Source organism: Physeter macrocephalus, chromosome 19, assembly GCF_002837175.3.
Source record: "Physeter macrocephalus isolate SW-GA chromosome 19, ASM283717v5, whole genome shotgun sequence".
In the NCBI taxonomy this organism is placed as follows: Eukaryota; Metazoa; Chordata; class Mammalia; order Artiodactyla; family Physeteridae; genus Physeter; species Physeter macrocephalus.
This window is the reverse complement of record NC_041232.1, coordinates 36,107,501-36,133,370: the sequence shown is the minus strand read 5'-3', so window position 1 is coordinate 36,133,370 and position 25,870 is coordinate 36,107,501. Positions and strand designations below refer to the sequence as shown.

Below are 25,870 nucleotides of genomic sequence, written 5' to 3'. Positions count from 1 at the left end.
TTGGCAATACTAACACCAGAAAAATGTACCTACTACTTACAGATGGAAACTAAATGTTGCTAAGATTTATATTTTGTGAAGAAAAAAAGTTTTACTGAAGTAGATTTAAAATTATCATGAAATTCCTTTTAAATCTTTTAAGTTAAGCATACTACATTTTACATTTTTTAAATTAAGTATTCATATGATTAAAATTTGAATACAAAAGAGAAAAGAGTATTACTAGTACAAAACAATGAGGGATACACATGACCTATTTTCTGTCTCCACAATTTGACATTAATTTAAATGTATCATATCAGTGTTAACTGATTTAACAAAAGCCAACTTCATTTGCATTTCAACAGCTCTTCTTCATATTTTGATAAATTTATAATTTAATAATATTAGAGGAATTTCTGAAGCAACTTTTGCTGTTTTAGGTTTTCTTTTTGAAAGCTATAGACATAGTTATGATTTTAAAAGGCTATCTTTCAAGTAAAATTCTGCTCTCAAAGGGAAAAAAACTGGTCCTTGTCCTTCTCCCTAATCCAGTCTCCACTTTCAATGCTGTGTAAGTACTTAGAATGAATCAAGACGTAAGATTTATTCATGAAAAATGACAAAATTCTGGGAAATAGCTGTAAGCCAACATGGCACATTGGTCACAGACTGCCAAATATTTAAAATAAATTAATTTATTGTCTATATTATCCTTGAATTTGCTTTCTCCAAAGAGGGCACATAAAATGAAAACACTATAGTCAAGAAACCAATTTATACAGAAAGAATAACCATCTTTTATTAGTACTATGCAATTATAATTCAATTTTTTATAAATATGATAGACCTACTATTTATAGTACGTTAGATATATTAAAATACTTTTTTGTATTTTATATAAAATTTATTTTGTACAATATTTATATACTAATAAATTATATACAGCTCTTAGCAACAATTTATAAGTAGTACCTACTTTAAGCTACTATAATAGACTTTGAAAAAAGAAATACTAATATTAATATTCATATATTCTAATCATTGATTAAAAGTTTTATTTCGACTAGAGTATTCAGACATGTATTACATGTCTAAATTTTTTGTCTCACAGTTGAATAGAAATGGCTATAAGGTTATCCAATTTTCTGTTTAATAAGACAACTAGATAATTGTCAAAAGATGATTTTCATTTTATCGGCAGATTATAAAGAATGAATGACTATCAGATATGGTAGCATATAAATTACTGAATATTTATTGGAAGTTACAAAAAGTTCATAATTTTAAAATTCCACATTTTCAAAGAAAAAATCAGTCCACAGCTTAACTCACTCAAGAATAGCCCTTCTTTCTGATCGTCTACAAAGAGAATGGCAAAGCTGCACATTCCATTTGTTAAGTTTAATTGTACATGCCCTAAATACCAAAAACTGACAATACATACCTCAAAAGTAGAGGTTCCTCTATAAAACTACTCAAAGGGTATTACTACACCCATGTTTTATAATAAACAATTATATTTATCATTCTATAGGTATGTTTTTAATAATTATTTTAAAACATCCCAGCAACTAAGAATCTCGTTGCTACAATATTAAGAGTATATAATCCCTAGAAAATAAAATGACAGCATCTGTTATTCATTTGAAAAAGTAAAATTATACACTGATTCTAGTGCTTACAAGTTTAACTTAACATACCTAAGAGTATTTTCAATCACTCTAAAATGTCACATCTATCACTTAGATCAGCTGTTCATTTTTAACTGAGTACATATTAAACTCTGGGCATCTGCTGACACTGGTGTAACTCAAACATTTCAACTGTCTCGCTGACAGGGGTAACAGATGCTGACATTATCAAATGCTGTACTATTTTTTTTTTCCATGGCCTCTCCTTGCCCCGATATGGCCAGTATATGAAACTGAACTGCCATCCAAAAGCACACTTGAGCAACTGGATCTGCTAAACGGCTCCCATATAACTAGTAAAAATAGAAGCCAGTTTTATTGCTACCATCAGCACTGAAGTCCACGCAATTTAACACCTGTTTCATTTCTATTAGAATAAATGATGGAAATAATTGTAGTCACATTAATTTCACCAGCAGCATGATACTCATCAACCAACAGATGCAGAATATACTTAATATGAGAATTGTTTGAATATTGCCTGAATTAGCGTTGACCTTCTCTCAGTTTGGTTCAAAAGAGATAACTATTTCTTTACTCTATATTTCACTGAGAGCACTTATAGGCAAACTATAACTGCTCAAACTTGTATTTCAAGCAAGTATTTGCAGAAGACATCCCTTCCCAATACTGAAATCCCCTTATAACAAAAATTTGTTCTACTGAGTTTTAATGATAGTTTTAATACTCAAATTCATGATTATTACTAACCACAAGTCAATGTATTATTAAGCTGATAATGAGAAGTAACTAGGCAATCTGTACCCAAAACGACAGAGAATTCAGTCAAGGAACTAGACCTTTAAGAGGGTTAAATTATTAACCTATGATTAGTAACACTACATAAGCAAAAAGAAAGAAAAATAAGCTATCATGCATGGCAGTTCCTACCAACACAAGTCTAAGCAATACACCGAATATACGTGTCATCTATTTATAAACCAAAGCACAGAGGTACTTTCTTAAGGCTACTCATTCCTCCACCCCGTCAGCAACTTGCTGTTAGTCCTTAAGTATAATACTAAAAAAAGCAGCGGCAGTAGAAAAGTATGACTAGCAGTGCTCTTCCCTAACCTATTTCGCTTACTTATTTGGTTTACTGCCCAAGGATAAATAGGTAACATTACTCTGATACACATCAAGATCTACTTGCTCTTTTAAATGGTGTGTGTTTTGAAACAGGTCACTGTCTGTATTTAAGAATTAAGCAGAAGTGTTAAAAATAAAGACGTACATTGATAACTCCTTAATGCACTAACGACGTGTTAAAGGGTAAAGATTTCTGCATGACTAGAGTAGGGAATAGTAGGAAATGTGCCTTCAAAACATAAAGTTTTACATTCAATGGCTGAAATACTGATATGAGAATCTCTTAACATTTGTGGAAGGACCACAACCATAATTTTTCAAATAAAAAACATTTTAACTGTTCTGGGTCCCAAACTAGTGGCACTGCAATGCTTTGCTAGAGCTGGTAAAATGGAACCAAATCGCCTCTTCAATGGATTTGGTCCCCTTCAACCAGCTGTAGCTATGCATTGATTACTACAGGACAGCCAGCGTTTTCATTTATCAATATCAATCACATCAACTAATTTCAACTTATTTAAATTACTCAGATTGTGGTTTAAATCAAATAATTTGTTCCTGTTAATTCTACTTGGAAGAGCCATAATTGTAAATAATGTTTATAAACAGCTTTATGAAAAATGTGTGGATGACATGAGGCTTTCAAATAAAATTATTTTATTCATGTATGGTCTCTTGGTATTAAATTTCTTATCCTTCAGAAAAGAAATGGTATTGAAATGTAGACTATGCCACACAATTTTTAAAAAAAACAAAACTTCCTTCAAAGGAAGAAAATATCTGGGAATGTCACCTGAAACTATAACAGGAATGTCACAGTGTGGGCATGTACATTTTTAAATTAAAGAAAAATGTAACATTACATAAAATAAAACTCCAGAAATGTTGAGTCACTACCTTCCTTATGATTAGCATTTAATTTTACTGCTATTTAATAGAACGCTGATAGGTAAGGTGGAAAACGAGATGATGACACTGCAGAGCATCTTATAGACAGACTTAAACAGAAAGTATCTAATTCTTCTGACCCTGAACCAAAAGACTTTAATCCTCAAAAAAGAAACAAAATACTAATAAGCATTGCTACCTTTTTACTTATGTAGATATTTCACCTCTCCAAACATGTTTCCTCAGTTGTAAAATGAGACGACTTTTTTTTTTTCTAATTCTGAGTTAAAATGGTTTCTTCTGTCTTACATCACTGGTCAGTACCAGGAAAGAAAAGCCAATTTTAAGAATACGATATTATCTTCTGATATTTGTCTTCTGATATTCTTTCGTGTGTTATCTTCTGATATTCTTTCGTGTCCAATTAAAATCACACTTTATTGGGTAATGTACAGTCAAAACTGCATAAAATGTCTTTAGGAAACAGGAATAAAGAAGTTGTGTACCTTTAACTAAAGCACCACTTTGTTGTAGAATGAAAGTTATTTTTTTCTTTGTGTCACCTGACATCAATTATCTGGTTGGAGAAGTCACTGTTATAAATTTCCAGAGGAATTCTCAAGAATTAAAGAAACAGAAGTAGTATTTTTTTCCTCCTTGTATAGGCTTAACATTATTAAATATACTATGCCTATTCTCAATAAAGTTAAACAATTCAAAATATTTAAAAGTTACTTCCTAAACACTTTAATTTTCAGTTTATCTTAAACTTTATAACTTAAAAATATTATAACCTAAATTAAATTCCCTCAATAAAATCTCTTTTTGACCATCCTAATTTGAAATAATTGCTCTGTTTCAACTCTTGACTGTTTCTCGACAGAATTTATATTTTAATTGATCATATACTCCTGTGATATCTAACACTGCCCTGACTGTCAAATTAAGACTAACATGTATTGAGTCCCCAGTATAGTCAAGGCATTACAGGAGATACACAGATAAACATTTGTGCCCACAATTTTAACAGAAAGAAACATAAAGATGCACATACTAAGGGACAGCACAAAGCAGATTATAAGTGCAACAAAACAAAAACACAGAACAAGGAAGTACAGGGCAAACAGAAAATAACTTCAGTGATGATATACAGGAGCTCTGGAAGAGAGCTGGTTAAGAAAAAGAAGGGATAAGGGCATCTTAATGAAAGAAAATGCTTAATAAATGAAGGAAGAGAGCAGACAACTTTAGGGAGAGAGAGTAGTATAATGTAGCTCAAGGGCAAGGTGGACAGAGGGATTTTACTTAGCAGGAGATGAAGTTAGAAAGACAGGCCCATGAAGCACAAGAAGTGAGCCTGATATATTAATACATTTTTAGTTAAATCATTCACTGTCCACGTGTTCCAGTCTTGCCTCACATACAGACCGTAATATACAGAAAATAATATAAAGTGGCTAAGATCAGTGATTCTAAAGTCAAACAGACCTTGCTCAAGTTCCAACTGTTCCACTAGTCAGCTGCATGATCTTGAATAAGTAAATTCATCTCTTTATAAGCCTCATATGCTTCATCTATAAAATGAGGATATTAACACCTGCTTCAAAAAGCTGTTCAAAGGATTGAATGAGATAATGCATGTACACTACTTAGTAGAGGCCAGGCATGTGGTAAATGCTATCATTATCGTCTTTTATTTGAAAGGCAGGGAACATATAATACTACTGTGTCTCCTTTATAGTGCCAACGTATGAAGTGTTCAAATATTTGTAATTTGAAAAAACAAATCAAGATATAACCTAAAACATCGTCATTTATTTCATCCTAGATTATACACCGATTGTTACAGCTACCAACAACCAATCACAATAAAATCCTTTCGTTCTCTGTGCTCACCCTCTAGTGGTGATCCTAAGAAGCTAAAAAAGAGCAAAAAAAAAGTAAAAGGAAACATGATGTAAAAATGCAATATGGAACCAAAGAATAAGAATTCATGGTGTTTATAGTTAATAATACTGCACTATACATTTGAAAGCTGCTAAGAGAATAGGTCTTAAAAGTTGTCACCACAAGAAAAAAAAAATTGGAACTATGCGTGGTGATGGATGTTAACTAGACTTACTGTGGTGATCACTTCACAATATATACAAATATCAAATCATTATTTTGTAACACCTGATACTAATATAATGTTATATGTCAATTATATTTCAATTTTTTTAAATTTAGGGTAGATTAAATTATGAAAATAAACTTCTAAGTAAACATCTCCCTCAGTCAATATACATGGGCTTGATTCAACTATAAACAGAAGACATCAAATGTAGAATTTTCTAAAATGCTTCTCAAGGTAAAGTTGTTCCAAAAAATTCATTCATTGAAAGTTCTAGGTTAAGCAAAGCTAATAACCATTTTCCTTTTCTGTGAGACTTCGCAGACCCTTTATGAATTCTGTAACTTCCCAAAAGTCTTTCTCGAACTTTAACCAGCAAGCACTTTTTTCAGTAGACCACCTATTACTATAACAATGATTGGAGGACCTCTATACTAGAAGTTTATAGGTAATTATATTATTAATAAGAAATTAGGTAACTTAATAGTTATTTAGCCACAAGTTAAAAAAAATAATTACCATGCAAATAAATAACATGGGGCTAGAGGACACCTGAGAATGATCTTGAAGAAACATAAATCTCCAGATGGAATGATTTTAATTAAATCTTTAGAATATAAGCAAGTATTCCTGATACTTTATATCCATATTTAATATATATTTAAATAGTCATTTCATAATACTTGTATTCGTTTAACCAAAAAAATAAATAAAACTAATCTATTTAATGAAGTTCACAACTTCCACAGACCTTAAAACAATTTAAAACATTAAAGTAAAACAAAATTATTTCCTCATAAGTATCAGAAAAAGAGAACCAGCAACAGGAAAATATTTTTAAATTGCATATAAAATAGTAAAACGTGACATCTTTACCTGGGATTTCCTCTTAGTGCAGCATGGTGTAGAGCATTAAATCCATTATTATTTGTAATGGTAACATCTGCTCCAGCTTCCAGAAGAACTGCCAGGATATCATCACGTTTCTTACTTATTGCATCATGAAGAGGGGTATCACCTTCAGAATCCTTTTTTTTTTTTTAAAGTTTAAAGAGACTTTCATTAGTTCTTTTTCAATTAATCATTATATGTAATGTTAATACTTATAATGAACTACTGAACAAAGAAACAAAAGCAGAAGCCATATCCAACACCCATTAATAAAACATGCTGTGTGTTAAATTTTAAAATGCAGGCAAGAAATATTAGCCTCATTATAGTAAAGAAATTCCTACTCAATCTAGATGGAAAAGACAATAAACATGCTGTAGCTTTCCAAAGAAAATAAAAAATAAAATCAAAGAAGTACCCTCAAATATAATTTAGCAAATAACAAAATTTAATGAGGTGGAAAAACTGCCCCCCACCCCAATTCATTAGCTTACAATGGCCTGCTACACCACATTCCTACCATTAATTGTTATACTCTAAAATTCCACACCAAACCTACACCAGTCTTGGGAGTCCCATAGTAATGAATTTAAAGTCAGTGGTTATCAACCTTGGCTGCACTTTAGAATCTGTGGGGAGTTCTTAAAAAATCCGAATACCCAGGCTGTTCTTCACACCAACAAAGCCAGAATCTCTGGGGGTGAAAGCCAGGCATCAATAGTTTTTCAGAGCTCCCCAGCTGATTATGTTGTGCAGTCACAGTTGAGAATCATTAATCTAAATGTTTTCAAAGGGCAGGAAAGTGGCTAGTTAACTCAAAGTGAAGACAAATGAAAAAGAAAATCTGACAGTCTCAGTCTACCTTTTTCTCAAGGTACTTTTTTCATTAATCAATGATTTAGCAATAAGTTGTTATTCACTATCAGTCATCTGGATAAATGGATAATTTAGACCTTTTTCATATCATAGTCATAAATACTATTCTCAGTAAAGCCATATATAGCCTATCCTACGGCATATACCACGGATGCCATATCCAGTCTTCCACCTATTTTTGTAAATAGTTTTACTGGAACATAGCCACACACATCCATTTATGTATTATCTACAGCAGCTTTCAGGCTACAATGGCAGTGTTGGATAGTTGTGATAGAAATCATATGAAGTCTAAAATATCATCCGGCCCATTACATAAAAAGTTTGCCAATCTCAGGTATATACTCATCCACACACATAAAAAATTCCCAACACAAGTTCAATCCAACAATCCAACTTCTATCCGCCTATCCGGTGGCACTAAAAAAAATGCAGTCTCCAACTTGAGATGGGCTCTTAACATGGCTGGCATAAGCTTCTACAGGTCCTCATCTATCCTACCTTCTGTTCCCCACAGTAGCTATTCCGAACCTTCATCATTCTTCTCAATCACCCTTTCTACACCTACCACTCCCCGCTCACTCTCAAAAGATGACTTTGCCTCCCATCTCAGACAAAAAAAGTTAGCAGGTATAAATTCCCACTCCTTCAACAGATTAACTCCCCTCAATTCCTCCCCCCATCCTCCAATCCAGCCATCTACTCAGAAGCTGTCGGTTCCCTACTCCATCAGTTCCAAAATGGATGTACCTCAGAAATATCAGTCCGTAGTAACTATCTAGCTAAACAAAATCTCTGATTCTTTCAGTTCTTCTCAAACCCTCAGTCCCATTACTCTGGTTCTTCTTCTTCATTACTTCTCTGAGATCCATCCAATTTAATTCACCTGGTTGCCAAAACTTTAGATGGGAAGAATCATTTCTTAGGGGACTCTTCCTTCAAAAATTAGGTCCTACTACAAATCAATCCTAAAACCCTATATATATTTTCCAAATCAGAAAATCTTCCAAGACTGGATTAATGACTAGACCCAGACTCTAAGATAAATTAAGCTACAATTAAAATACTTTTGATACCTCTGAAGTAACTATAATGAAATGCTGAAGCTCACTGTCATGATCAATAAAGTTAAATCAAATCAACTCAGAGCTGATATTTTCACAAGTCCCCATCCCCAACTCCCCCAAACAAAATCGATTTACTGACACTTTCTTAAAAAAGGCTTTTCTAAGAAGGAATAACTGCCAATTTTATGACATTCTATACCTTCAGTATCATTTACTATGATTGATCATACAAAAAAGAACTGAAAACAAAAGAATGCTTACCACAAAACCTAGTACTTCCATTTAATAGAATCCTAGCAATACCTGCAGAATATATTCCTTTAAAGGTTTTACCTGAAGACTGGGATGACAGCCAAAGTCCAATAAAGTCTTCACCACTTGAAGGTGACCTTTATTGACAGCAATATGAAGTGGTGTCTGCCGGCGCTTGTTTCGTGCATTCAGATCAGCACTGCCTCGGTGCAGCACTTCTATAACAGCACCTTCATCTCCAAAAGCTGCATGGTGAACGGCTCTATCTCCATCTTTATCCTAAACAGCAGCATTTAAATCTGAGTCAGTGAATATTTTAGAAAGAAAAATAAAACTCGAAGCTGTAATAATTCATCAAGAACCACATTAATGTGAGAAAAGGAAACAGAAAACAGAATGGAGCCAACAAAATAACTAGAAATTCGCTTGAATCGTGATTAACTCCAAAGATAAATGATGATCTGGGTTATTATATCATGCACACATATACCAGACCAACAGTTATATCAGAAGTAGCTTGAGTCTTCAGTACTCCTAATTTATCAGCTATGATGGTAAACCAACATTAGAAAATGTTAAATCACGACACAAGTATATGAAGTTTTTTTCATTTTAAAAAATGTTACACAGATTTTTTAATAACATAAAAATTATCCTAGCGATTGCATAATTTAAAAAAAAAAGAATGAATGCCAAACACTATGATCTCAACTAGCTTTAAGGGGGAGAAATTTATCAACATGTTAACACTGGTTATCTCTGGCTGGTGAGCATACACTTTTCTGTACATTTAAGAACAGAAAAAAATTAAGTATTTCATTTAAAGATAAAAATGAAACATAAACAAGTATAATTTTATACATCCAAAATTGCGAAACTGTTTCAGAGGAATCCAGTAGCAATGCCTCACCTTCTGCTGGCATATTTCTGAGGAGATGAGAGGTAGAAAAAGACCCAACTGCTTTAATTTTTTTCAAATGCAAGAAACTGCTTTAAAAAAAAAATGCTTGTACTGCACCATAAAGATAATATACACAGTCCGTACCAAAAAGAGTCTCATTACCTTGCTAGATGCAGATGGAGAAGGATATTATAAGGGTATTGTCTTTATTCCATACACATCTCAAATTTTAACACCCAGATATAAGCATACTCTCAGACTTTCTCCAAGCCATGGTAGCCCCTGGTGGACTCTAGTTTTTGCAAGTGGTTTGAAAATCCACGTGGCACTCGAGCTTATCTGAACTACTTTTCAAAGATAACACAGATAAATACCACTGTGGTTAAATATATTTAAAACAAATACACAAAACAGCTGCTGAATTCAAAACAGTTTTTGGTCTTTGCATATTTTCTCAAACAGATACTAAAAGTAAAACCGCTCAAGTAGAAGTCCGTGACGACTTGACAACCATTCTTGAAAAGGTAGGAAACCAAGACTCAGGAGTACTTCTACCTTACCAACATTCCAGCTAAACAAGGTTAGGAGTTTTTGTTCTCTTCTTAACATTAAGCATAAAGGAACTGGCAAACTACCACAGGAAAGATTTAAGATTCAACTCTTGTGCCTCTGAGTAGCATTATATTTAAACATTCCAGAAAAACAAGCTTCTTACAAAAAAAATATGTTTGTGTGTATGTATTGTTAACCTCTCTAGTAACACATTTCAGTACTTCAGAATCTTAGATGTAAGATCTTCCTAACCTCCAATCTGGATTTATTTTCTGTTATAATTTTTAAGCCTATCTAGTGGTACTCCTCCCATTAAAAATGGGAATCCACTAACACTCACTGAATAAAAACAGGAACTATTTATGAAGTGTACCATATATTTATGATTGTTAGAAAACTGCTACCGAAACACTTTTATGCAGGTTCCGTCAACAATTTGTTTACATTAAAAAAAAAACCTAAAAACTTAAAACCCAAATATATGTCAAAAGGAAATACATAAGGAAAGTTTAAAGATTTTGGAAAATACATATACACACTAGAAAACAACAATTAATTTCCAGATTTTTATTCTAAATTAGAAAATCTCAGTTGAACGAAGACCTTAACTTACAGGTTTTGTTGCTTTCTTCCGAATTTATCTTAAATATTCCTAAAAACCTCAAACATTGAGGTCATTATTCTGTCTTTGATACTGCCAACAAACGAGATGTTGAGGGACAACACAATAGCTCACTCCCAAAAGGTTACCTAAAAAGATCTGTAAAGGGGCCTCAAATTAAATCTTAAACTGATCTTGGTTCTTTCTATCCTCTTGCCCCCCTCTGTTTCCTCTCAACCTCCAAAACCTGCTCTTGCTCCACTCTTCCCTATCTTAGCTGATAAAACCACAGACTGTACAGTCAACAAAATCAGGATCTGTAGGTCATGCTCACCTACTTCCTTTCCCTGAACCCCTAGGTCAAACACCAAATTCTATGGCTATCTATTCTCTCTTGTCCAATTCTACAGCTAATTAATTCAGACCTTCCTTCATTCTCATTCACTTGACCTACTGCCATAGCTCACCCAGCATTCTTACCCCAATCTATTCTTCACACAAAAAAACAGAATTCTCTTTGTAAAACACAGAATTTATGTTTAAAACTCTTTAATGTAACTCCACTATATAAAGAACAAACCTCTTTTAAAGCCTACTTCTGTGGACCATTCCAGACTCATCTGCTGCCATGTTCCCTCATATATAAAACTAACTTACCAACTTACTTCACCCCATATGTTCATGTGCTGCTCTCAGACTTCAATGCTCTTATTCATTACCTTTTTGGTTTGAAAATACACATTCTTTAAAACTCAGCTCAGGTAACTCCTCTCCTAAGAAACTTGCCCTGACTCTTACAAAATTATTTTAACTCTTTTTCTGTCATATCACTTATCACACTACAGAATAATAATTCGTTTGCAAGTCTGTCATTTTTATTTGACTGTGAGCTTCGTGCGGGCTACGACTGCGTCTTAATCATCTTTATTCCCAAGACGTATCATAGTACCTACTACTAGTAAGAACCAAAATGGGTGTTGAATTGAATCCTTAATATGCCTTAATAACAATCATGCATTTTTTTTCTCAATCTTTTTTTTAATGATTTTTTATTGTGGTAAAATACAAATAACATACCTGTGTCTCTGCATCTAAAACAAGTCTCCTACAGACTGCGCACAGTTAGAATATTTTTTTTAAATCCATTCTGCTGTCTCTGTCTTTTGGAGTTTAATCCATTTAAAGTAATTACTGAGAAGGAAAAACTTCCATAATTTTGCTATTTGTTTTCCATATACCATACAGCCTTTTTTCCCCCTCATTTCCTACATTACTGTCTCTTTTGTATTTAGTTGATCTTTTGTAGTGAAATGTTTTAATTTCCTTCTCATTTCCTTTATGCTGTAACTGTTTTCTTTGTGGTCACCACAGGGATTACATTTAACTTCCTAAAGTTATAACAATCTAATTTGAATTTATACCAGCTTAACTTCAACAACGTACAAAAACTCTACTTGTTTACAGCTCCATTCCCACCCCTTTCAAGTTACTGATGTCACAAAATTACATCTTTGTACACTGTGTGCCCCAAAACATAAGCTAATAACTGTTTTTTTAAAATCCATCAGTCTCTTATTAAATTATGTAGAAAATAAGATGTGGAGTTACAAACTGTTGTTAAAATAATGCTTTCTTTTATAATTGCCCTTGTATTTGCCTTTACTGAGATTTTATTTCTTCATATGACTTCAGATTACTGTCCAATATCCTTTCATTTCAACCTGCAGGACTCCCTTTTGGGATTCTTACAAGGCAGATCCAGTGGCAACAAACTCCTTCAGCTTTTGTCTGGGAATGTCTTAATTTCTCCCTCATTTTTGAAGTATAGTTTTGCTAGATATATGATTCTTGGCTGACAGGGGTTTTTTTGTTTTTTGTTTCTTCCTTTTTAGCACTTTGAAGGTATCAGCCCACTATCTTCTGGCCTCCAAAGTTTTTGATGAGAAATCTGTTGAAAATCTTAAAAGGATCGAAGTGAAGAGTCGTTTCTCTCTTGCTGCTTTCAAGATTCTCTCTTTGTCTTTTGAAAGTTTGATTATAATGTATCTCAATGTGGGGCTGAGTTCATCCTATTTGGAATTCATTCTGCTTTTTGGATGTTTATAGCTTTCATCAAATCTGGGGAGTTTCTAGCCATTGTTTCTTCAAATAACCTCTCTGCCCCTTTCTCTCTTCCTGCCTTCTCTTTCTAGGATTCTCACAATGCGTATGGTGGTCCACTTGATGATGCCCCACAGGTCCCTTAGCCTCTCTTCATTTTTCTTCAGTCTTTTTTCTTTCTGTGTCTCAGACTCGATCATTTCCATTGTCCTATCTTCCAGTTCACTGGTTCTTTCTTCTGCCTGGTTAAATCTCTCTTTGAATTCCCCTATGAATTTTTCATTTAAGTTCTTGTACTTTTCAGCTTTGGAATTTGTTTTTAGTTTCTTTTTAGGTGATCTATGTCTTCATTGATATTTCCATTTTGTTCATACATAATTTTCTTGACTTTCTACACATCTTCATTTAGTTCTTTGAGAATCTTTAAGACAACTGTTTTAGAGTCATTGTCTAGTAGATTGCCATCTGGTTTTTCTCAGGTACATTTACTTGTTGGTTTATTTTTTTTCCTTTGAATGGGCCATACTTTCCTATTTTGCTGTTTACCTTGTGATTTTTCTGTTGAAAAGTGGACATTTGAATCTAATAAAGCCATAAGTCTGGAAATCAGAGTCTTCTCCTTCTGCAGGGTTTGTTTTTGGTTTTGGTTTGGTTTTGACTGTTTTAGACTGTCTTCATGCTTACAGCCTGAGGTGTAAACTTAAGGTCTCCTTGGGTCTTTTCTGAGCCTGCACCTTTCCTCAGGTATGTGCAATGCCTTTCTTATTTCCCTCATATATGCAGTTGCTTTTGAATGTCATAGTCTTTAATGCCAGGCTCCCAAAATGAGAAAAAGAGAAAAATGGGAGGGGAAGCGGAAAAGAGCGCAGACCTTTAAATCCTCTGGAAGTAACTTCAGCCAATGAGGAAGGGCTTGCAACAATGGGAGGGTGTAACAATGGCTACCCACCTCTGTGCCTGCACCTCCATAATCAGAAGCAGCAATCAAGGATTAGAATACCCTGCAAGCTGATCTAAGAACACATACCTGGCTGCCTGTCACTGGGCTGGAGGGTGGGGTATGTAGCTCCTGCTGAGCTAAGAGCTGAAATTGACCAAAATTAACCACAATTAACCCCTAAGCCTTCCCTTGGAAGTAGCAAGCCTTCAACAGAAGCCAGAGTTCTAAAATAGTTACATCAGAAAGATTCTGCCAGTGCAGTTGTCTAGATGGGGAGATGGATTCCTAGTACTTCCTACTCCACCAGAATCCTCTTGGTAACCATCATGATTTTTTGTTTTTTGTGTTTTTTTGGCTGCGTTGTGTCTTTGTTGCTGCGCGAGGGCTTTATCTAGTTGCAGCGAGCGGGGGTTACTCTTCATTGCAGCGCGTGGGCTTCCCATTGCTGTGGCTTCTCTTGTTGCGGAGCATAGGCTCTAGGCACATAGGCTTCAGTAGCTGTGGCACACAGGCTCAGGAGTTGTGGCTCGCAGGCTGAGTAGTTGTGGCACACGAGCTTAGTTGCTCCGTGGCACATAGGATCTTCCTGGACAAGGGCTTGAACCCATGTCCCCTGCACTGGCAGGCAGATTCTTAACCATTGCACCACCAGGGAAGTCCCCATGATTTTTGCCATCAATGAAATTAAATATTTCCTGAACTCACTGATATTTTCAGTAAATTAGGTCAACTATTATATTATTAGGTCAATATTTTATTATTCTCAAATATAATATTGTACTTCATCTTATTTTCCTTAAAACTTGTTCAGTTAATCAAGATGCTGGTATTGTGATCATATTAAAACCTTTAGATTGTCTGGAAATGGTATATTCTGGATTGTTCGTTCATTCATTTACTCATTCCTTCAATGAGTATTTACTAGGTGCCTACTATGAGCTCAGTACCGTTCTGGACACTGGAGAACAACAATGGGCAAGATAAAGTTCACCCTCATGGAGTTTACATTCTAGTGGGGGAGACAGAATATTATAAATGAAATAAATAAATAAAATGTAAATGTTAGGTAGTACAAAGTGCCAAGGGGAAAAAACAGCAGGGAAAAAAGATTAGATAAGACAGCCAAGGGATGGCCCCTCCCAAGGAAGGTTTGAGTAAATACCTGAAAGAAGTGAGAGAGAAGGCCATGAAGATATTTGGGAGAAGAGAAGTGTGAGGAGACCAGCACAGTGGCGGCAGGAAAGATGAAAACTGTTTAAATTCTGGATATATTTTAAAGAGCTAACAGGATTTAGTGATAGACCAAATGAGGAACATGGGGGGAAAAAAGAGGAATCAACGAATGATGATTCTTAAGACCCAACTTGCACAACTAAATTTACTGATAAGGGAGAACTATAAAATTATGATATGTCCCCTTTTAAAACCTGACCTCTTTTATTTGGGCAATCTTAGATTGCAGTCTGCCTTCCTCTAAAAGGCACCTTAACGACTGTTTTCTGGGTCTTATAAATCAAATCTTTCTCTTGACATCCCATGTTTTTAATAGTGCCAGTGTTTCAGGTGGGGGCATGTAGGGAGGTGGGAAAGCCTCTAGTCACAACCTGAATTAACATGGATCCCCAGGAACCACGTATACCAATTCCTAGAGCCATTCTGGATATTATTATTCTGAGTTCTGCCTTGTTTTTAAGAAAAGAATTTCCTTAAACTTACCAGTCTTAAAGTCTACTTGCCCATTCCTTTTCAGATTACAGTTAAATAAAATGTTTCTACAGTTTGGTTTTCATTAACTAGATAAGCAGAATCAGACAGAATTAGCACCTGGGGTTTTTTTTGAGAAACTGTGCTAACTCCCACTAGTTGGAAAGAAATCTTTAATAAGAACAGTCAGGTACTTCACTGGTGGCACAGTGGTTAAGAATCCATGTGCCAGTGCAGGGGACATGGGTTCAAGCCCTGGTCCGGGAAGATCCCACATGCTGCGGAGCAACTAAGCCCATGTGCCACAACTACTGAGCCTGCGCTCTAGAGCCCGCGAGCCAAAACTACTGAAGCCCGTGTGCCTAGAGCCTGTGCTCTGCAACAAGAGAAGCCATCGCAATGAGAAGCCCGCGCACTGCAACAAAGAGTAGCCCCCACTCGCTGCAACTAGAGAAAGCCCGTGCGCAGCAACGAAGACCCAACACAGCCAAAAATAAAACAGATAAATTAATTTAAAAAAAAAAAACACAGGTAATAATGACACTTTAAATTCCCACTGTGTTCTACATTATAAATGGTATCTTAATTATTTCCCTTACTCTATTCCCCAACCCTTTCAGTTATTTTCATAGATGAGGAAACTGAAGCTTATACCAATTAAACTTTTTGCCCAATATAATTTTAGACAGCAACAATACCATTAAAACTTGGGTTTTCTGACAATGTCGAATACTGTTCCCTACTAATAATATTCTCCATTAAAGAGTTTTCATTAACCTTAAATAATGAAACCACCTAAAGTTTACTGATATCTTCAGTATATATTTGTACTATATTTGAGAAACTTACTGTAAAGAACACACTTTTTAAAACTGGGTTTCCTTTCCATTAAAATAAATCCTCCACACCTTTACCTATTATATTCATCAGTAGGGGAAAAAAAAACAACAACTGGGGCTTCCTTGGTGGCGCAGTGGCTGAGAGTCCACCTGCCAATGCAGGCGACACGGGTTCGTGCCCCGGTCCGGGAAGGAGGCCACAACAGCGAGAGGCCCGCGTACCATTAAAAAAAAAAAAAAAAAAAAAAAAAAAAAAAAAACCTGAGTCCCTGGAGGATCAAACATTAGCTCACCCATATCAACATACCTAAGATCTCACAGTCCTCGGTGCCTTTAACTACACATTAAGAAGGAAACAGAACGTAATCCTACTGTACTCAGTAGGTCATACATGGAGACAACCAACTTTCCAAAATAGCTCTGAGTTTTCCCTAAGAAAAAGAAATAGGGAAAAAATGTAACCTTATCACATATTTGAAAGGTATAATATATAGCAAATAATTTAGTTTAATAACAGCTTAAATCAACTAAAATCTGTAATAGTCATCTATATTAGGGGCCAGCAAACTTTTCTGTGAAGGGCCAGAAAGTAAATATTTTAAGTTTTACAGGTTATATGATCTCTTGTCACAACTACACAACTACTCAATTCTGCAGTTGTAGCACAAAAGCAGCCATACACAATAAAATTAATTAATGGGTGTGTTGTGTTCTAATAATACTTAAAAATACAAATGAAGGGCTGGACTTGGCCCGCAGGCTATAGTTTGCAACCTGTAATCTATACTATCTTGAGCTCACTTCCTGATGGAGATGAAAAAAATTAATACAGATACAGAATGACATAACTAGACAACAAAATATATTATTCTCTTTATTCTTCAGCTAACCTCAAAACTTAATAAAATTAGGTTTTTTAAAAATCATTGTTAAATTATGTCTACATGTGTTAAAGGTACAATAAAGTTTTTAGAAAAGAGTACTTATCTTCTAGAATACATAGTAAAATATTTACAGATTAAATAATATGATATCTGGATCTGCTTCAAAATAAGTCAGTGGAGGAAATGGGAGGCAAGAGGGTACAGATAAGACAAAATTGACCAGGAAAAATAACTGAAGTAGAGTAATGGGTACACAGGATTCATTATACTATTCTATTTCTATACATGTTTAAAATTTCCAATAATAAAAAAATTAATAGCAACCAATCAACTTACAAACAAGCTAGTGCATGATGAATCACAATTTTAAGTGCATTCGTAAAATTAACTATTTTCTCCAACTTTTAAACCAGGATTTCCCAACCTCAGTACTACTGACATTTTGGACCAGATAACTCTTTGTTGTGAGAGCTGTCCTGTACACTGCAGGATATTTAGTAGCATCTTTAGTTCCTACCCATTAGATGCCAGTAATACTCCTCTGCTCCCCAGCAACCAGTTGTGACAATCAAAAATGTCTCCACAAAATGTCCACCGTGGGACAAAAATGTGCCCCAATTAAGAATCACTGTTTTAAACAAACTATATTGCTGTTTATGACAGACGATGTTAATTCTTATAGTCTAGAAAAATGAAACTTTGATAAATATTTGTTTTACTCTTAGGCAATGAATTATATTTATATTTCAATCCAATTTTTAAATGTAGTTTTTCCTCTACCAATTGGGACACTGTGTTATTAATTTAACCTGATGTGTAAATATTCCTTTTTCACACTATTTCTACAAATTACATCTGCCTACAATGGTTTTTAAAACAGAAAATGCACAGAATGGAAATCCAAAGGAGGAGGTATGGTAGAAGTCCACCTGTACCTTACTGCTTTAGTAAGAAATGTGGTTTCCAAAGTGAAAAGATAAATTATTTACAAACACCTAGCCTACTGAGCTTCACTCCAACTCCAAGCTTATGTGTACAGTAATAACTAACCATTCGCTCTGATTTTGAGTTCAATTAAGGAAAAAAAAACCTACTCTTGAGAAATAGTGCTAACTTCGTTCCCCACCCCACAGCTGCATCCCTATTCTACACGTCTCATATAGTTTACAAACATATAATATACTAATTTAAAATTCAAGCTCTAGGCAAAAGAAAAATTCCAACATCAAAGATGACTTATTTACACCTACGAAACCAATGGCTCTTTAGTAGCTGTCCAACAACTCAAGATACATACAACTGGGGAAAAAAAGCAAAACTAATATAAGACTTCTCTTTTCAAATATATGTCATTAAAATTTCATAATTAGTAAAAACAGGTTGGTCAACAAATTTAGCCCTCAGAAATTCAAATCCATATTAAATAGCTTCCTCAGCTGAGACTGTCATTTGGACACAACTGCAACCTTTGCCTAGTTAAACTTTGATAGAATTTGGCTTATTCCTAAATAATCTTGTATTAGACTGAAACAAATGTAATTCTGATATACTCTTTAAGTGATGAGGTTATAGTTAACTACAACAAAGGGAGCCATCCCTCATACCAGCCATACAATGAAATTCCAATGATAGTAAAAATCATTTATTTCTCCTTTAATAAGAATATACTCTAAATTAAGCACATATACACACATAGAGCGATAAACATGCATTGTAAAAATCTTCAAAAACCCATATAAAGATCAGGAAACAGACTAAAAGACTAAACAAATTCTAGTTTACTTTTTCCCTCAGGAGATAAACAACAACAACAACAACAACAACAAAAGGCCTCTGAGTGTCACATATCAGGAAAAATCTTGCCGCACATGATTTATATTCCTATTCCCTCAATTTCCCCAGCATGACTCATGGGTAAATCCAACTGGGTTCCCAACAACATGGTGGTCCTACCATAGCAAAGGGAAACTCAACTATCTTCACTTAGGGTTATGCCTAGAATATTGAGCAATCACAGAAAAACATGAAATGCTTCAAGCTGTCTTTTGTCAAATTTTTCTTTTCAATCAGAAGAGCCTTAGGTTAATATTAAAGTTCAAAATGAAAAAAATCCATCTCATGATAAGAAATACCATTTCTAGGACATTAATTTTTACTTAAAATATTCTTTAAGCTTAGTTTTAATTACCTCTGCTTCTACATCCACATTTTGCTTCAAAAGTAACTTCAAAATGTCAACATGTCCATTCTGACTAGCAGCTTGCATGGCTGTGTGACCAGCACACTGTCCATTCACCTAAATAAAAAAAGAAAGGATGAAGGAATGTCACAAATCAGAAAGAGCCAATATATACATACAGTGTAGGTTTAAAGCCAGCAAATTATATGATTCTATGAAAACAATTTAGGTTGGTGTTCTATATATCCTAGCATAGATCACCAGAAACTGGTTTCTCTAATTTAGGGAGGGATACAGGCACTTTGAAATTTCCATTGTTCAAAGAGTTATGAAAACTTTTAGGCAGTCTGCAAAGGTGAAAATAGAAAAGAAGGAGGGGAAGAAGGGACGAAGGGAAGTTAAGTTACATTTGTTTTGTATGTATATGTCTACTCGAATTATTCAATCTCAGAGTCTGTTTCAATGAAGAAAAAGCAATGAGGTGAATGGAAAAACCTTTAGAAAAGATACTGTCTGCTACAGTATAAAGAAATTCAATTCAGCCAATATAACCAAATGCTAATGGTAGTTTGACAAATGCAAACTACCATGAAGCATATATAAATGAGTCACCAGGGTAGCTATACACAACTGTTCTAATATAAAGCAGTAATTTTCAACCAACCTTTTCTTCACTTCAGATGTTGTGTAAATACATTACTTATTCATGGATACACCCAAGTCTAAGTATAATTCCTTAATCCCACTACATTCACTCCCATCCATAAAACCTTTTATAAAAAATGGTTAAGGACACCAATTACTAATATAAGAAAAGGGGGATATCATTACAGATCCCATGGACATTAAAAGGATAATATGGGGCTTCCCTGGTGGCGCAGTGGTTGAGAGTCCACCTGCCGATGCAGGGGACACAGGTTCGTGCCCCGGTCCAGGAAGATCCCACATGCCGTGGAGCGGCTAGGCCCGTGAGCCATGGCCGCTAAGCCTGCGAGTCCGGAGCCTGTGCTCCGCAATGGGAGAGGCCACAACAGTGAGAGGCCCGCGTACCGCAAAAAAAAAAAAGGATAATATGGAATATTCTGGAAACTCTATGCCCACAAATTTGATAGGCTAGATAAAATGTACTAATTTCTTGAAAGACACAATCTGCCAAAACTCACACAAGAAGAAACAGACCATGTGAAAGGCCTGTGTCCAATAAAGAAACTGAATCAATAATTAATTAACTTCGAAAACCAAAAGCACCAGGCCCATATGGGCTTACCAGTGAATTCTACCAAACATTTAAGGAAGAATTATACCAATTCTCCACAATCTCTTTCAGAGGCTAGAAGCTGAAGGAAAACTTCCTAACTCATTCTATGAGGGCAGATTACCCTAATACCAAAACCGGATAAAGACACTACAAGAAAGGAAAACTACAGACCAATATCTCTCATGAACACAGATGCAAAAATCCTCAACAAAATGTTAGCAAATCAAATCCCAAAAAGTACATAAAGAATTATACACCACAACCAAGTAGAATTTATCCCAGGTATGGAAGGCTGGTTCAACATTCAAAACTCAATTAACGTAATCCATCACACGAACAGAGTTAAAAAGAAAAATCACATGATCGTATCAATAGATGCAGAAAAAGCATGTGACAAAATCCAACACCCATCATAAAAACTCTCAGTAAACAAGGAATAAAGGGGAACTTTCTCAATTTGAAAAAGACTAGGTACAAAAAAATTACAGCTAGCATCATATTTAATGGTGAAAAACTCCAAACTTTCCTATTAAAATTGGGTACAAGGCAAGCAGGTCCACTCCCACCACTCCTTTTCAACATCATACTAGAAATCCTTGCTAATACAGTAAGGCAAGAAAAGAAAATAAAAGGTATACAGATTGAGAAGGAAGACAGGAAACTGTCCTTGTTCGCAGATGACATGATCATCTATGTAGAAAATCTGAAAGAAGAGACCAAAAAACTCCTGGAACTAATAAGCGATTATAGCCAGGCTGCAGGATACAAGGTTAATACACAAGTGTCAACTGCATTCCTATATACTAACAAACAAGTAGAATATGAAACTGAAAACATAATATTACGGCACAGCAAAGGAAATCATCAACAAAATGAAAAGGCAACCTACTGAATAGGAGAAAATATGCACAAATCATATATCTGATAAGGAGTTAATATCCAAAATACATAAAGAACCCATACAACTCAAAAGCAAGAAAAACAATTTGATTAAAGAATGAGCAGAGGATCTGAATGGACATTTTTCCAACGAAAACATACAGATGGCCAACAGGTACATAGAAAGATGCTCAACATTACTAATAATCAAGGAAATGTATATAAAAAAACACAATACCATCACATTACCATTACACCCCCCACAATCAAACACTAAGGTATAAATCTAACAAAATATGTATAAGATCTACATGAGGCGATCTACAAAACTCTGATGAATTAAATCAAGGAACTAAATAAATGGAGTATACTCCATGTTCATGGATAGAAAGACTAACAGTTCATCCCAACTTGATCCATAAATTCAATGCAATCCTTATTAAAATCCCAGCAAGTTATTTTATGGATACTGACAAACTGATTCTAAAGTTTATATTGAAAGGCAAAAGACCCAGAATAGCCAACTTAATACTGAAGAAGAACAAATCTGGAGAACTGACACTACCTGACTCCAAGACTTACTACAAAGCTACAGTAATCAAGACAGTGTGGTACTGGCCAAAGAATAGACAAACGGAACAAAGGAAAAGAACAGAAAGCCCAGAAATAGCCCCTCATAAATACAGTCAAATGATTTTTAACAAAGAAGCAAAGGCAATACAATGGAGCAAAGATAATCTTTTTAACAAATGGTGCTGGAACCACATGCAAAAAATGAATCTAGACACAGACCTTACACCTTTCACAAAAATTAACTTAAAATGGATCACAGACCTAAATGTAAAACACGAAACTATAAAACTTCTAAAAGATAACATAGGAGAAACCCTAGATGACCTTGGGTATGGTGATGACTTTTTTTTTTAAGATACAACACCAAAGACATGATCTATGAAAGAAATAGTTGATAAGCTGAACTTCACTAAAATTAAGATTTTCTGCTCTGCAAAACAAAATGTCAAGGTAATGAGAAGACAAGCCACGGACTGGGAAAAAATATTTGCAAAAGACATATCTAATAAAGTACTGTTATCCAAAATATACAAAGAACTCTTAAAACTCAACATTAAGAAAACAGCCCAATTAAAAATGGGCCAAAGACCTGAACAAACACCTCACCAAAGAAGACATACAAATGGCAAATAAGCATATGAAAAGATGCTCCACAATATATATCATCAGGGAAACACATTCTTACTATATGATCCAGCAATCACATTCCTTAGTACTAATCTAAAGAAAGCTGAAAACTTACATCCACACAAAAACCTGCATACAGATATTTATAGCAGCTTTATTCATAACTGACAAAACTTGGAAGCAACCAATATGTCCTACAGTAGGTGAATGGATAAACCCTGATGCAACCAGACAATGGAATATTAATCAGCACTAAAAAGAAACAAGCTATCAAGACACGGAAAGATACGGAAGAAACTTAAATGCCTATTACTAAGTGAAAGAAGCCAAACTGAAAAGGTTACATACTATATGATTCCAACTATATGACATTCTGGAAAAGGCAAAACTATGAATACAATAAAAAGATCAGTGGTTGCCAGAGGTGGGGTGGGGAAAAGAGGTGAATAGGCAGACCACAGAAGATTTTTAGGGCAGTAAAAATACTCTGTATGATATTATAATGATGGATACATATCATTATACCTTAGTACAAACCCATAGAAGGTACAACACCAAAAGTGAACTCTAAGGTAAACTATGGACTTTGGGTGATTATGATGTGTCAATATAGGTCATCCTTAGTAAAATACTGTACCATTCTAGTGATGTTGATAATGGGGGAGGCTATGCATGTGGATGGACTGGGAATACATGGGAAATCTTTGTACCTCTCTCAACTTTAGTTTGTAAAACTGCTCTAAAAATAAAATCTAAAATAAAAAATGATCAAAAATTCCCAAATATGAAAGACATGATTTCCAGAATAAAAAGATCAAGCATTAAAAGTAATGGATGAAAACGGATCCACATCAAGGCACAACACTGTACAAGTTCAGACTCTGGTGACAAAAAGAGATGTTCATGCTTGAAAGAAAAAAGAAAAAACAGCTCACATGCAGTATCGATCAGGAATCAGAATGGCTTAATAAGTCTTCTCAAAAGCAATTCTGAATGCTGGAAGAAAATGGGATTACTCTGAAGGAAAATAATATCTAACCTTGAATTCTATTCCTATCTAAAACCTAATAGTAAGGTTAAAAAATATATATATTGAAGGTCTATCTCCCATGCACTCTTTTTCTGAAGAAGCTACTAAAAGCTATACTTCACAAAAGAGGGAATAAACTTTGAAACAGAAGGACAGAGGATACAGAAAACAAAAAATCCAACACAGGAGAGAGGGGAAGGGCACCTCCAGGATGATGGGTGAGAGACATTCCAAACGGGCATCAGGCATAGAGAGCAACCTGGCCAAATGGAACAGGTCAGAAGGCACTGACAGAAATCTCTCTCAGAAGATGAAATGAATACATACCTGATGTGCCTGAATTTCTTGACAGATTACACAATTAGAGAGAATTTTGGAGAAGAATTAATTATAACAATATAGATTACTAATAAGTGAAAACAATTTTAGATTATCTCTTGGGATTAAGAGAGACTGGGAAAAACTACAAGTGAACTCTCTGGAACGAAGGAAATGTTCTACATCTTAATAAGGCTGTGGATTATGTGGGTATATGCATTTGTCAAAACTGATCCATGTATTTCACTGTATGTAAATTACACCTCAGTTTTTTTTTTTAAAGAACAATTATGAATACCAAGGAAAACAAAAAGCTGTGTAAGAAAACACAATCTAGTATCCTCCACAGCTTAGATATGAATGTCATTTGAATAATAACATGCACAATTAATTTTAATCTTAACAAAATTACAATACAATATAATACCACATTAAGAACCTGGAAGAGGTGTGTATGTGTCTAGTGGGGGATGGGCTGGAGGTGGCAAAAGAAAGCTGAATCCTCACCTTCACAGAGAGGTAACAAAAGATAACTCCTAAAACACAAAAATCAAGAAATAACAATAGAAATACGTTATTGAAAGATGTGGAGGTAAGTATATGAAGAAAAGCAGCTGAAAGAGGTGAAAATAGTTGCCTCTGAAGAAAAGTAAAATAAGACTGAGAAAGCGATGCTGTTTTTCATAACAAACCTTGTAGAACTGTTTTTCCCTTGAAATTTTTAGAATGTATGACATTCTAAAAAACAACAAAAATAAATCAGTAATTAAATAAAGGAAAAAATTAAGTACAATAACATGTAAATCTGCTTGACTGAATATAAAAGAAGTCTGACTCTACTTTCCAAACTCAAAAAACTTTAATATCTGAAACAAATTATTTGTGACATAGCTCATAACCAATCAAGAAACCACTGTGTCATGCTGCTGCAACTGATCTCTAATAAACCTAAAATGCCACATGAGATCATAGAAATAAGATGTTTACACCTTATAATTACAGATCTGATCTTTGTCAAACTATCTAGCATACTTGCATACAAAAATGTGGCAACAAAAGCCCTCACTACACAGTGACAATGATCCAAACTGACACTCAACCTACAGTCTCTTAGCTGGTACTGACATCATACTGGTGTCACAATAGTAGCAATGACAAAGCCAATGGATGACTAAGCGAGAACCAAAATTTAAATTTTGAACCCGTTTAAAACATGGCTTTTGTAAATGGTAAAATTACAACATAAACTATTAAGATTCACAAAATGCATGACGCCTAATTCACCTGCATTATAAACTATGAAACAGTCAATTTTCATAAGAAGGGGAGGGAAAAAGTTTAGATTAAATGTTTTGAAAAGAGAGATGGAAAACTGCTTATAAAATTTACTAAAATATATTTTTTAAACATAATAAAACATTTACATGAGAAAATTTCACTGAATTTCCCAAAAGGACACTTACTACTTAAAAACCTAAAAGTAGGGGGCTTCCCTGGTGGCGCAGTGGTTGCGCGTCTGCCTGCCGATGCAGGGGAACCGGGTTCGCGCCCCGGTTTGGGAGGATCCCACAGGCCGTGGAGCGGCTGGGCCCGTGAGCCATGGCCACTGAGCCTGCGCGTCCGGAGCCTGTGCTCC

General features: G+C 34.7%; 1 protein-coding gene and 1 long non-coding RNA gene across 9 annotated transcripts in view; one reads left to right on the top strand and one right to left on the bottom strand.

Annotated features, from left to right (window-relative positions):
• The window catches only part of MIB1 (MIB E3 ubiquitin protein ligase 1), a 121,440-nt gene that overhangs the window by 47,084 nt on the left and 48,486 nt on the right, over window positions 1-25,870 (bottom strand). The window contains exons 10-12 of the mRNA XM_024120568.3: window positions 19,559-19,666; window positions 8,931-9,128; window positions 6,640-6,791 (exon numbers count right to left, since the gene is read on the bottom strand). Of these exons, the coding sequence (XP_023976336.1) occupies window positions 6,640-6,791; window positions 8,931-9,128; window positions 19,559-19,666 (458 nt within the window). The remainder of the gene's footprint in view (window positions 1-6,639; window positions 6,792-8,930; window positions 9,129-19,558; window positions 19,667-25,870) is intronic.
• LOC114484338 (uncharacterized) overlaps window positions 1-25,870 on the top strand; it is a 60,141-nt gene that overhangs the window by 2,762 nt on the left and 31,509 nt on the right. For 5 of the 8 annotated variants that reach the window (XR_003677089.2, XR_003677086.2, XR_003677085.2 and 2 more), the window contains exon 3: window positions 10,213-10,274. This is a non-coding gene — a long non-coding RNA (uncharacterized lncRNA). Of the gene's footprint in view, window positions 1-10,212; window positions 10,331-12,795; window positions 15,998-25,870 lie in introns of those variants that run through there. The other 3 variants (XR_003677087.2, XR_003677088.2, XR_003677091.2) reach the window with 2 other exon arrangements.